Raw genomic sequence first — 13,266 nt, 5'->3', positions numbered from 1 at the left:
GACGTTGAAGACATCGCGAAGGTAACTTGTAGATCGATACGCTTGATCCAAATTTGAAGATGAAAATTTGATTGCAGATCGAAAGGTCAACAATGTGTATTAACATGGCAAAGCCTTGGCTTTTTGAAAATGTCCACCATTCAGTCAGAATCGATTAGTGATACAATTCATGTAACGTGTTTTTTTTAACATGCGCGCTCGCAAATCTTTGCAACAAAAACCTCGGCACCAGGCGTTACAGTCTCCGTAGGGTGCGCAGTGTCGGACTAGCAGCTAATATGAAGTTGTGGCCAACGGGTGGACTAAAATGACGACGCTTATGCAAAGGCATCGTTGGACGCGTCATGACATCAGATCTTGTATTTAAAAGGCAGTCTGGACGCATATTTCACGTGTGCAATTTTTAGACTGATGAGAGAACGGATTGGCCCCTAAAGCACCGCGAAGTGGGGCTGGAATATGGTGGTTGAACTGGAAGAGTGAAGGTAAAATCTCTATTTTTGTGTTTTCGCAGCTATTTATCTGTCCAGAAAGCAGATTAACACGGTGCCCGCCGTCTGGTGACACTTGCAATGGCCGAAACTTTTCGGTTTTACAGAAGTTGCAATCCAGACCATCCTTGTCCTTGCTGTCCAGGTTGTGGGTGGGCATGTTCCAGCTTTTTGACGTAATTGGTAAATCGATCCGGAGGCCATTAGAAGGATATGTCATATCACATTGTTCCCATCTCTGACGCGGAAGGCCTTCTGACTCGCACACTTAGCCCGGATCAGCACAGAAACTCTCATTGACGCAAAAGCATGCCTGATCACCGCAGATAGTCCGATGGTTGTCACATAAACTCCATTTCCATGTTTATCTGTGTTCTTCAGAACTATTGAGTTGTCCCTGACTGTAGATTGTAGATGAAATGGGGTTTCTAATTTGTATTAACATGGCTAACCCATGTTCGTATTGAAATGCTCCAGATCCTGTCAGAGCTGATCACTGATAACAAAACTATGTCATATGGTGTCAAACATGCGTGCTCGCAAGTCAGCAATAACAGCTTCGACGCCGGGCGTTGCAGTCTCTAGGCCACGCGGCGTCGGCCTCGCGGCTGTAACACTAAGCGATAGATCAACAAGCAAACGAAAAAGATGATGCATCTACGGGAGATGGCTGGTAAACTAGGTAAATCGGCATACATGTTTAATGGAGTGCAAAAAGTAAGCCAAATGCGACCTTAATCTAAAAAGTGGGGGTGGGGGGGGGGGGGGCAGCTAACATTGCTGGCCCCTTACCTTGAACAGTGGGGGGGGGGGGGCATGGCCCCCTGGCCCCCCGTTCCTACACCCATGAAATAGTGTCAAATAAGGTGAAGGTCGGTATTGGTGTCCAAAGTGCCCCTAGATCTCATGCAACAGTCTTGAACCTAAATACCTTTTCTGTTCCCTTTTTTACCTCTACAAGATCAAGGTTACCAAAAACCTACCTTCTTATTAATCAATTTTAACTGTACATCAGAAACGACTCCATAAAGCAAGCTCTGGGGTAAAACAGTAGGTTGGCTTTGGCCTTGGTCTGGTTTTCATGCCTGTCCCTGAGTCAATTGATTTGTGTCTAATGCGACGCCGTCGGTCGATTCTTTAGTCTGATGTGAGAACGTAGTGTTCATTTGGGTCAGTTGAACACTACGTTGTCGCACCAGATTGAAGGGTTGACTGGAAATGGCCTTCGCTGACAATAACGGCCTGACCTTGATATGTCGTAGGTCAGTGACCCTTCAAGATCCATCAAATTACTTTATACTACAAGATCCGCTACTCAATAATATACAACCATGTAAAGATTGCGATCACAGTGACCCCTCAGCCCCACCCAAGGGCTTGCTAATGGAGTACATGCAGTAGCCCGACTCAGCATCAAGCCTGCTCCCCTCCCCTTCGTAATCCCTAAATCTGGCTCAGCTGGCGGTGTTTGCACTGGCCGAGGTGATACGAGGCTGCCCGGCAAACAGCCAGGAACCACGACCCGGAGCCACGTCCTCCAGCGCTCGCCAAACAGCCAGGAACCACGACACGGAGTCGCGTCCTCCAGCGCTCGCCAAACAGCCAGGAACCACGACACGGAGTCGCGTCCCCCAGCGCTCGCCAAACAGTCAGGAACCACGACCCGGAGCCACGTCCTCCAGCGCTCGCCAAACAGCCAGGAACCCACGACACGGAGCCGCGTCCTCCAGCGCACGCCATACAGCCAGGAACCATGACCCGGAGCCGCGTCCCTCCGGCACTCTCGATCCTCCCCACCGCGCCCTGCGCGGTCGGAGCTGCCTGCCTGCCTCCGCCCGCTGGATGGTCTGTTGCGATCCCCTCCCCCCCCCCCCGCCACGGCGGCCCCCCTCGCCGGCTCCCTTTGTCCCCAGCGTGGAGGCGGGGGCCACCGCTGGCGCCCCACTGAAAATCGATGCGGCGCCGCGGCCCTCCCCTCGTGAGCAGATCTCGCGGCGGCGGAGCGGCGCGCTCGCGGCCGTCGGTCCGTCGGACGATGTAAGGTGCCGGGACGCCGGTGAACCGGGCCGGCGCGACCACGCTGGCGCAACTGGTGACGTGCGGTCAGACGCGCCTGGGCGGGAACGGACGTGCCACCAGCTCGATGCGGGGATTAAGAGGACTTCCTGGTGGGGGGTGCATTCATAGTTTAGAAGGTGAAAAGTGCACGTGCGGTCGTTACAACCAGGCGTGAATGGTAGGATGCACTTTTGGATACAGTAGTCCAAACGTGCTATAAGCAAGAAAAGCTACGAGATTTCTTTCCGGAGCTTTCCGGGCATTGAATTCTTGCGCTGGAAAAGGCAAAATTCGATACATCAGAGGGCACACTGGCCTAAACCACGACATCAGACATATATATATATATATATATATATATATATATATATTATATTATGTATATATGGGTGGCTGGTAACAGCGCTGAGTCGCCACTGGAGCACGTCACAGAACACGGCTTTGCAAACACGGCGTAGCTGGATGCTGGGAGGCGTGATACACCAGCCTGGGTGAAACGGGTAGAACTCGGGTGCAACTCGATTATGCGCACTTTCCTCCCCCTTTCGCTTTTATATTTGGTCCGAACGTTCTTATTGGATGCTTTATGTTTTGGTTTCGTGGGAGGGTTTTGGAATTTCGTTTTCAACTGGGTTTGCACTGTGCACGCAACCGTAATTTTCCTCAGGGAAGGCCAACTGTGAAATTCTCTGCGAACTCTACTAGCCTGGACCGAACTCCAGCGAAATCGCCTAGTATCTACAGTAAACCTCTTGGTTTACCGGAGCCATGACCATCGCCCGACCCCCCTTCGGCCACGCCTCTGCCAGACACTTTTACATGGCTGGCATGCAATTCCACCCGGTGCTTAATCGGGTACCTCCAGTTTTATTTTTACAGTTATGAGTGCATAGAACCATTGCTATGCCAATACAGGCGGTGAGTGAGCTGGCTGTTACCAGGAAATAATTCCTTCCTGCCAGTAACGTAAGCCCGTCACCACCCACACCGTGCGACGGTGTCGCACGCCACCCCGTTCCTAAAGCGAGCCTACCGTGAGCGTCAACACACTGCGATTGTCACGAACCCCGGAGCGAAGGAGGGGGGGGGGGGAGGCAGTGGGCACCGGTGATCAATAGCCACGACGGGCGGCCCCGCCCCGGGTCCTGGGATGTACCGCTCCAGCGCCCCGCCTGGCTAGAGCCGGCGCGGTCGGCGGGCGGGCAGGGGCAGCGGGGAGGGGGCGGGGGAGGGGAGGTCGGGACTACGGCGGCCCGCCGCCGCCAAGTGGACTCGCGGGTGGCGCTGGGAGCTGACAGGGTGGAGCGCCGAGTGGAATGGCCAGGGATTGCTCGCCAGGTGCGCGCAGCTAAGATCGATCTCGCGATGAACCGCTGCATAGTCGGAGAGTATCCCAGTGGTAATGACGGCACTGCGATCTACCGAATTCCGAATATCACGCTATGCTGACGATGGACGCCTCTGCATCGATTTGCCAGCACGGCAACCGGATCAAATCGTTTCCTTCCTCCGAGCACGCCACGCAGCGTGCGCTTCAGCGGTCTCCTTAGTCCCCCGCGAGTGTCTCCCCAAGCCATCCAAGGCAGGGTGAGCTAGATTGATATCTTGTCTGCCGCTGACACGCTGCAACGACATCACTGTCATTGCCACTGTCGTGCTGCAGTGACGTCACTGCCGTTGCCACTGTCACGCTGCAGCGACGTCACTGTCGTTGCCACCGTTAGGCTGCAGCGACGTCACTGTCGTTGCCACCGTCACGCTGCAGCGACGTCACTGTTGTTGCCACTGTCATGCTGCAGTGACGTCACTACCGTTGCCAATGTCACGCTGCAGCGACGTCACTGCCGTTGCCACTGTCACGCTGTAGCGACGTCACTGCCGTTGCCACCGTTAGGTTGCAGTGACGTCATTGCTGTTGCCACCGTCAGGTTGCAGTGACGTCATTGCCGTTGCCACCGTCACGCTGCAGCGACGTCACTGCCGTTGCCACCGTTACGCTGCAGTGATGTCACTGTCGTTGCCACCGTTAGGTTGCAGTGATGTTATTGTCGTTGCCATTGTTAGGCTGCAGCGACGTCACTGCCGTTGCCACCGTTAGGTTGCAGCGACGTCACTGCCGTTACCACAGTCATGCTGCAGCGACGTCACTGTTGGTGCCATCGTCACGCTCGCAAAGCGGCTTTCAGCACAGGAGCTGTTTGTGACAACTTCCGTGCACTTCCGGACTTCTCAGGAGTGATGCGGAAGCCAGACATGCGTCAGCATAGGCAGTCAACATAGGCAGGCAGCAGTGCCATTATCCCCGGTGGTTCGCGTGAACGCCTCAGACAGCCCTACAGGCCCGCAATATGATTGGATCAGGCTAACCACGAGTGCAGCTCCAGCTTCTTTGCCGAAGCGATGGAGCTGCGGCTGTTGACCTAAGGAATCGGTTTCACGAGCTCTATCCAAAAAGCCGTGACTTGCGCTGCTCAGGCCGTAACACCGCACCGCATCTGGGCCGTCAAAAATATCCGTGCATATTGTACCGAACAACCTAACCCCACGTTATCTCATATGCCGGCAAATAAATAAAGGACTGCCAGCTAGCGTGTCGTGTAGCTACAGGCGATACACCAGTGGCGGTCTTCGCACATGTGGTACTGCGCTTTCTGCTCCAATACACGAGCCAGAAACAGCGCTCCTGCGTCCCACCTATTCACGCGAAAACTCAGCTGTCGCTGTCCTGGTCCCACAGATGTCCAAGCCGGCAGCAAAACCAGCCACGTGTGTCGTGGAGGGACGTTTCCGACAGTTATTGCCGTACCTGAACGAGGCACAGCTCCAGGCTTAACATGAGCAGCAGCGTCCCTACCAGTCAGCTCCGGCCGCGTTGTCGTTGGCATCGTTTATTATACGGACGAGCCCCACAAGGCTGTGGAGGACACACGCACACACACACACACACACACACACACACACACACACACACACACACACACACACACACACACACACACACACACACACACACACACACACACAACACACACACACACACACACACACACACATGTATACACACAACAGCACACGTAAACGTGCATTGTACTGTAACACGGACGGCTCGAGAGCGTCCCGCGGGTGTAATATCTGGGTAATATCGGCCAAGCTCCGACTCCCTGGCAGTTGTACACACCAACACCGTGCTCTCGGCAACACTCAAAACCGGAACACGAAACCCTTCAGCTGCACCTGCTTCAGCAGCATCAGACTTCCACGGCAGGCCGGCGTCATCTCCTCCCACAGCTTCGCCTTCCTCTCGCGCTCCGCTTCTTCCACGCTCTTTTCCGCCGTCGCCGCGTCGGCGCCTTCGGGAGCGTTGACCTCGGGGTTGTTGACCACCTCAGCAAGCGTTTCAATCTGGCCGCTGAGCGGCCGGCCGTCGGCATCACTGTCTCAGTCACCTGCTCGCCGGTCTTCAGCAGCACCACCCCGTTCTGCTGCACCACCACGATCTCGTCCGTCTCCGCCGCTGCCGAGCCCAGCTCCACGCGCGCCAGCGCCGCCTCCAGCGACTCCTGGGTGTCTCCGGCGTCGGCCGCCGACGCGGGGTTCCCCCGGCTCGGCAGACGGCAGCACAGCGTCCGGCCGACGATGACGTCGCGTCGGCGAGCGCCGCGTCTGACGCGACCAGCTGCGAGCTGACGTTGTTGGCGAGCGACTCCGACCGCAGCCGCGGCCCGCCCGCCTCGCCCGTCCCCGCAGGCTGTGCCGCCTCGCTCCTCGCCGCAGCCGCCGCCGCCTTCTGTCCTTCTTATTCCTTCGCCTCTTCTTCGGTGCCTCCTTACCTCTCGCCGGCGGCCCGGTCGGCCGCAGGCGCCTTGGGCTCCTCGGCATGCGCCGCCGCCTCACCCGCCTGCTCTTCCTCACAGTGGTGCACTGCGGCGCCGTCGTCGCGTTCAGGCCCCGTGCAGTTCACGTCTGCTGGCCGCCGGCGCCACAGCCGCCTCCCGCGCCACACCCCCCGGGGCACTCGGCGTCGACCTCGTCCAGCTCGGGCACGCGGATCACGCACGAGTCCGAGAAGAGCTCGAGGCGCGTCAGGAAGACGAGGCCGAGCGACTCGTCCGCCTCCGCGTGCTTGCCCTCATTGTAGATCCGCTCCAGTTTCGGACGAGGGCAGTGAGCAATCTGGGGAGGAGAGAGGCGTCAGCGTCTTGAAAGAGAGAGGCCTCTCCGAGAGAGGTGTCATGAAATTCGAACAAATTTCAGCGAAACCTGTTGCTATTGAAACCATAGAAACTGAACCCAGTGGAAAATTTGCCCATTGTAGTTGTCAGACTGTCATTCTCAATGAAACATGTCTCAAAAGAGCTCAAAAGAGGGCCTGCTCCCCAGCTTCACTGATTATCAATGTCGGTATCAGCCGTATCACAACACTAACAAAATCATCACAAAATATCGCATGATCGAGCAGTGCAGAAAAATGAACTGATGGCGGGTTTTAGAACCGATCCACTAACGGAAAAAGGCGAGTAAAAAAAGAAGCAGCTGCTGGTGATATCAGCCATCAATTCGAAGAATGGAACGCCCCATTCCAGTAATTGGGTGCACGTGGAGAACTGAAGGAAAAAATCACAACGGTTACGTGACCGATGAAACGTTACAAAATAACACGAGGCCCCTCCTTCGCAGTTTTTCAGAAGGTGAGAGACTATGAATTTGGATAATTGTGTCATTATCTGAAAAGCAAGTCAATGTCAAACATGCCGTCACTTTCAATGATACATTTATATGATGGCCTATTATGTCTGTTAAGGTCTTCGGTCGCCAAACTATAGACCTTCCTCTGCCGCCGTCATATGCCGCTAACGATATCAGAGGGTGGATGTGAAATCGAAGCGCTCTAAAATTTACGGGCAGCAAACGCCTGCCTAGCCTGTCGACAGTGACACTGAAGAGGCTGGCCGAGGAACTGGGAGGGCAGTGTAATTGTTAATGGCCCATTGCAGACCTGAGAAGCATGTTCCAAGGTAATATATACAAACATATATATATATATATATATATATATATATATATATATATATATATATATATATATACCACAGCGCAGTTGTTGATAACTCGCACCACATCACACCTGACCAGTGGCCTGTAAATGTTCGCCTGTCGGTGAGAGGCAATGACGCGGGTGCGACGAAACAAGGCGGAACTACTTTACACAATAGTAAAAGACAAATAAATCGTGTATGAAACAATTCAGCGTCAGGACAGGTGACACGACCAAAACGATGGGTAGAATTTGGCTGCATGGGAGGCGGCCATGACGCGATTAATTCAAGTGATGGATAGTAATTTTTGTCTTAACGACTAAAAGTCTTTCCATAGTCTGGGAAAACTCGTCCAAACTTGAGCGCCACGTCAAACTTATATAGCTGCCCACCTCTCATTTCCGTCCCATAACGTCGCTAGTCCGTTGCTCTAGCGATCATCGCTTGCTGGTGTCTATGTGCTCCCACCAGCGCGGAAAACCAGCCTGCAGTACACACGGTACTGAGGAATGTACCCAGCTCTAGGACAGCGAAGCCTGCAGTACACACAATACTGAGGAATGTACCCAACTCTAGGACAGCGGACAGGGCATAATTATGCGTGAACCTTGATAGACGAGTACACATGACCACCGCACCGCTAAAGCACAAAAAAAAAAACGCTGTGCCTCAATGGCTCGCGCGTCGGCATGAGCCTGCGAAAAGATGACGCCGCGACCCGCTCCAACGGAAGGTGTGCGGGGCACCACGTGGACCTTCACCAAGCCGCTCCTGTGACCCACGTTCGGTACAGTAGGTGGACCTCTACCAACCCGCTCCTGTGACCCACGTTCGGTGCGGTAGGTGGAACTCCACCAACCCGCTCCCGTGACCTACCTTCGGTGCGGTAGGTGGAACTCCACCAACCCGCTCCCGTGATCCACGTTCGGCGCGGTAGGTGGATCTCCACCAACCCGCTCCTGTGACCCACGTTCGGTGCGGTAGGTGGAACTCCACCAACCCGCTCCCGTGACCTACCTTCGGTGCGGTAGGTGGAACTCCACCAACCCGCTCCCGTGATCCACGTTCGGCGCGGTAGGTGGATCTCCACCAACCCGCTTCTGTGACCCACGTTCGGTGCGGTAGGTGGAATTTCTCCAAGCTCGCGACGTCCCAGCGCTGTACTCTTACGCACCCCTTTGTAAGATCCGCGCTGGGTGAAGTAGACAGACCCCCTAGAAGATCCTCCTACAGCTCGAGCCCGGTGAGACAGACCGCTAGAGCACGTCTTGAAGCACTGTGGTGGACTTGCCCGACGCGAGCGTTACACTGGCGCCCGGCGTGGGAGCGGCGCTGACCGGGACTCATGAGCTGGCCCAGTTTAGGCCAGACTATACGCACCCACGCTAGCCTACGACCCGCGCAGTGTGCTGCAGAATGTTGCATCTCATCCGCACCAAGCTTGCCCTCCATAAGGCGATGATCTAGAATTACCTCCACTTGCATTGAACTGCCCACGGGCCGGGTGGGGGAGTGCGGTTGAGGGCTGACTCGGGCCATGGAAAGTGGAGTTCCTTAGAAAAAGCGAGCAACCCAGCCTACCTTAAACGACACCACTTGTTTCTCGCTAGACCGGACCGACCCATCGCGTTCCTCCCGCAGCAGTTTCCGGAATGTAACCTCCAACCAAATGGTCCTAACGCCAAACCAGCCACACGAGGAGCGGCGCGCATCCGCGCCGCCACACGGCGCCACTGACCTGACGACGAACTCGAGCGTGGGTCGGCCGCCCATGTCGCGGTCGCGCAGCACGCCCGTCAAGTACGCGCGGCTGAGGTGCGTCAGCGGCACGCCCAGCTCGTCGCGTAGCTCGCGCCGCACCGACTCGAACACCTCGTCGAGCGCGGCGGCCGGCTCGGCGAGCTCGGCGCGAGGCAGCTCGTCCGGCTCGGCGTGGCCGCCGGGCCGGTCCAGCCGGCCCGGGTACTCGCCCGTCCAGAGCGCACGCCGCACGAATGCCAACCGGTTGTCGGCGGTCAGCAGCAGCGCCCCGACGCCCAGTGGGTCGGCCAGGAACGCCTGCCGGTCGCCGTGCACGGCCGCGCCCGCCTCCTGCAGCAGCCGCTGACCGGCGCGGCAGTTGGTGCCGATGTGCTCCCGGTAGCTGGTAAGCCCCAGCTGCAGCTGCGGCGCGCCGGTCCAGCGCAGGCCGGCGTACCGGAACTTGGAGCCGTTGAAGAGGCGCGGGTTTTGCCGGCACTGGCGCCGCCATTGGCTGTCGATGGCCTGCTCCTGAGCCGGGTTCGTCTTGCGGGCGAAGCGAGCCGGATCGAAGCAGACGCTGACGTCATCCTGCTCCAGCGGCAGTGAGTCGCGCAGCAGGCACACGATGTGGGGGAGCTCACTCGGGGTGGTGTCCATCGCGGCCCCAGAACCCGATCCACCCGCGCCTCGCCACGGCACTGACGCTCATGAGCTGGCACGACGTACGCTTTGAGCATGCGCGATGTGGTTATAGATGGCAGCACTTACCGGGTACTTGGTTTGTTGACGTTTACATTCACAGATATTGACTTTCCTCCCGAAGGCAAGTGCGATTTCACACAAGCATATGAGAGACAAGTTTCAAGGTTCATTCCATGCTGGACTAAAAAACCATGCTTTATGCAATGACAAGTCTTAATGCAATCGGCTCTGGTTTGTAGAGCATCGTATCATGTAAATTGTCACTATGTCCTTTCCGCATTGCCGCATTAAGATACTACTGCAACATGCGAAAACATCCGAAAAGTGTACTGCTACTCTCTGTTGGCTGCTACTTACCTTAATTTTTCTCAAAAAACAAAACGAATTATGATTTCAATACGCGATAGCCCCTATGTACAAAATATATCGGTAGTAAAACTTCGTTCGGAACATCCGACTACCATATCGCTGAATATGGAGCTACAATTTTGTGGGATATCTGACGCAACTGTGACAGGCCTGAGCGTTACAGTATTTGCTGCAACTGTTAGCTTTGCCCTCGATGAACCTTTACGGACTTGTGCGGGGACCCGCTGAAGTCATTGACGTTATATGGGGCATTGTTGTTCTTACCGCGCCTGGAATCTACCTGTCTCCTGGGCCTGAGTAAAGCATTCGTACGTAGCCTTTGGTTCATGTCCATCCTTCAACCTAAGGAAGTGTGTGTCCATGTCGCGGCCCCATATGTGTTATAAGCATGAATGCAATGGCATGGTATCAAGACCCGCATTTTGTTGCATGCGTTGTTGGTAGCTGTATGAAGGGTCGCAATGTGTTAAATGCATTGTCCCATTTTACATGTCTACCTAAGTGGGCTGTTTTTAGTTGAGGCCAAGTGACTAAATTGGGTGAGTCTGTGTTGTGTGTGGATTGTCAACCAGAGGTGGAGAATGGTGCTGGCGCGGCTTTAGACGCGCCTCAGCCGGCAGACCGTGTGGTTGGGCCGGCCAGGGACGAGCTGATGCCAAAACGCCTGAGCATCCGCCTGCAGAAGGCGCCACAGTGCTATTGTTGTAATGATCCCCAATGCACTGTTGTGATCCATGAGAATCAGGAGGGTGTGTGTTGTGTGGCTGCATGGGTGCATGGGGGGCCATCACTTGCTACATTATTGGAGCCATGTGTAGCAGGCCTACTGACAATAGGTTCCTGCAGATTGGAGGTAGGGAAGGCCGGTTGAGGTCAGAGGTTAAATCTGTCCTGAGCTCCTGCTGGGTGTTGTTGTCCATTTAGTATCTGAATCATAGTTCAAATACAGTTTTATGAAGATAGACTATGAGGTGGGAACCAAGAAGCCTAATAATAGCTTGCCTCTAAGTGTGAAGTGGGCCCAGCAATACGCTGTCCCCAGGCATGGTTTCCATGCTAATAGCAATGACTCTGTCCCTGGATGAGCCCCTGTTGACCAGGAACACTGTTCTCAAACACTGGGGCAGCCCAGGTAGGGTAAGATTTTGAGCCATGGCCTATCTGCAGGTAGTGGTGGCCATTGGAGGCCTTAAGCCCTAGGAGCCCAGCCTGAGGTGTTAGAAGCCCTGTGATAAAAGACCCATTATATGCTGGCTGCTCAAGATGCCCATCTGGGTTTTAAAGTATAAAAAGCAGGCTTAAGACACTGGAATGGGCCTTAAGTTTATTAAGCTCCTCCAAAAACAAAAAGAGGGCTACCACAGTGATAAATGTAATTGCTTCTCACTAAAAGTGCCCCAATTCCTTGAAATTCATTCCTGGCATTAGTGTATCCTGGCTACACCAATGCTTATAGAGCTTCAACTTCAATTTTTTTATAAACTGAATGCTCTCAGCACATCCCAGCTGTGTTTAAATGCTACATTTCCCCAGAATTGGATCTGTTCAGCTTTTCATCTATACCACATTTCCTGTGTTAATTTAAAACCTAAGGAAACCACCTGGAAACCACTGGGATTGGAAACAGTTTAGATTAGATAATTTGTGTAACTCAGCCATACAGTTTAAGAACCCTTGCCCTGCAAATATTATGTTGAATCATGTCATAGCTTGCAGGCTGGTAAGCCACCAGCCATAATAAATTTCCTTGTTTCCTAGCCTTTTCTTGTCAGTAAAGATGAGCAGGAGTATTTTGTTATTATCTATCTACTATTTGATTAGCTTCTTAAGTTAATGCACCTATTGATTTCAAGGCAATGATGATTAACTGTGTGAATGGTACAAATATCTTGCTGTTTGATGAATGCCTTGTTGGGCCTTGTGTCCTCAGATGGAACCAGTTGATATTGACAAGGCATTTGATAGCATTGTTTTTGCTGAACAGACTGAACTAGACCAAGGGTACAAGGTAGGTCACATCTCCATTAAGTCTATTTGCTTGCAATAATGTCGCACTGAAGACCTGTTTTAGGTCAGTATGTGGTTAGTTCACATTTGAAAGCATGTGCAAGTGACTAGATGTGTATATGCTGACTGAAATTAAGGAGTTCTTGCTTTCTTTTTTGGTGTGATAAAACAGCAGTACCTTTCATACATGTTGCCATTTTCCACATGCATTTTAAACCTGTTTTCCTGACTTTTTCATGCATATGCTCATGTTTATGCCCATGCACACTTGAGGAGCTGAAGAGCAGAGATTGTGCAGCTTGAGTAGCAGATCATTCCAACATCTCGCTCTAACCATCTCAGGAGGGCCACGAGGCAGGCTGCACCGAGGCACGTGCCGTGGGCCGGGGCCTTGGCTTCCAGCGGGCAGCGCAGCTGGCGTCCGAGGTCGGCTTCTACGGCGGATTCGCGCAGCAGGCGCTGGCGCAGCTGGCGGCCGCCGACGGCGCCTCTGACGCGGCGTCGCAGCAGCTGCGGCGCGCGCGCCCCCTGCTGCTGGGTCTGACGCGGCTGATCGAGCGGCTGCCGCGCCACAACAGCCGCGACAGCGACGTCAGCGCCCTGTTGGACACTGTGCGCGCCAAGTTCCGCCAGGTGTGCGCCGTGCTCAAGGTGAACCCGACGGCCGGCGAGCAGAAGGAGATCTCGTTTTGAGTGGGCGTCTGCCGGCACCGAGCGCAGGAAAGCTCGGATCCTGTCTCGAGGAGACCAGCGGTGGGTTCCAAGCAGGCTAAGTGGTTAACAGGATAAGTGATAAGTTTGTTTTTTTTAACGGGCTCCCCGCGTTCACTGCCCGGCCCGGCGCGAATCACTTGGGGAGT

General features: G+C 54.4%; 2 protein-coding genes across 2 annotated transcripts; one reads left to right on the top strand and one right to left on the bottom strand.

The window, feature by feature from the left end:
- Positions 1-5,750: 5,750 nt before the first annotated feature.
- On the bottom strand, positions 5,751-10,008 carry LOC119093367 (uridine diphosphate glucose pyrophosphatase NUDT22-like). The gene is made up of 5 exons (XM_037216322.1): positions 9,504-10,008; positions 9,324-9,395; positions 9,059-9,074; positions 6,553-6,722; positions 5,751-5,958 (listed from the first exon to the last, which is right to left on the bottom strand). Exons 1-5 carry the CDS (start codon positions 9,983-9,985, stop codon positions 5,751-5,753), a joined length of 948 nt encoding a protein of 315 aa, XP_037072217.1. The 5' UTR covers positions 9,986-10,008.
- A 599-nt stretch (positions 10,009-10,607) lies between these two features.
- LOC119094045 (protein LTO1 homolog) lies at positions 10,608-13,120 on the top strand. The gene is made up of 3 exons (XM_037217112.1): positions 10,608-10,707; positions 12,330-12,407; positions 12,749-13,120. Exons 2-3 carry the CDS (start codon positions 12,330-12,332, stop codon positions 13,097-13,099), a joined length of 429 nt encoding a protein of 142 aa, XP_037073007.1. The 5' UTR covers positions 10,608-10,707; the 3' UTR covers positions 13,100-13,120.
- Positions 13,121-13,266: the final 146 nt, after the last annotated feature.

Source organism: Pollicipes pollicipes, unplaced genomic scaffold (assembly GCF_011947565.3).
Source record: "Pollicipes pollicipes isolate AB1234 unplaced genomic scaffold, Ppol_2.1 Scaffold_4002;HRSCAF=4701_pilon_pilon_pilon, whole genome shotgun sequence".
In the NCBI taxonomy this organism is placed as follows: Eukaryota; Metazoa; Arthropoda; class Thecostraca; order Pollicipedomorpha; family Pollicipedidae; genus Pollicipes; species Pollicipes pollicipes.
Note: the sequence above shows the minus strand (reverse complement) of the source record. Positions and strands in the feature narration are given on the sequence as shown.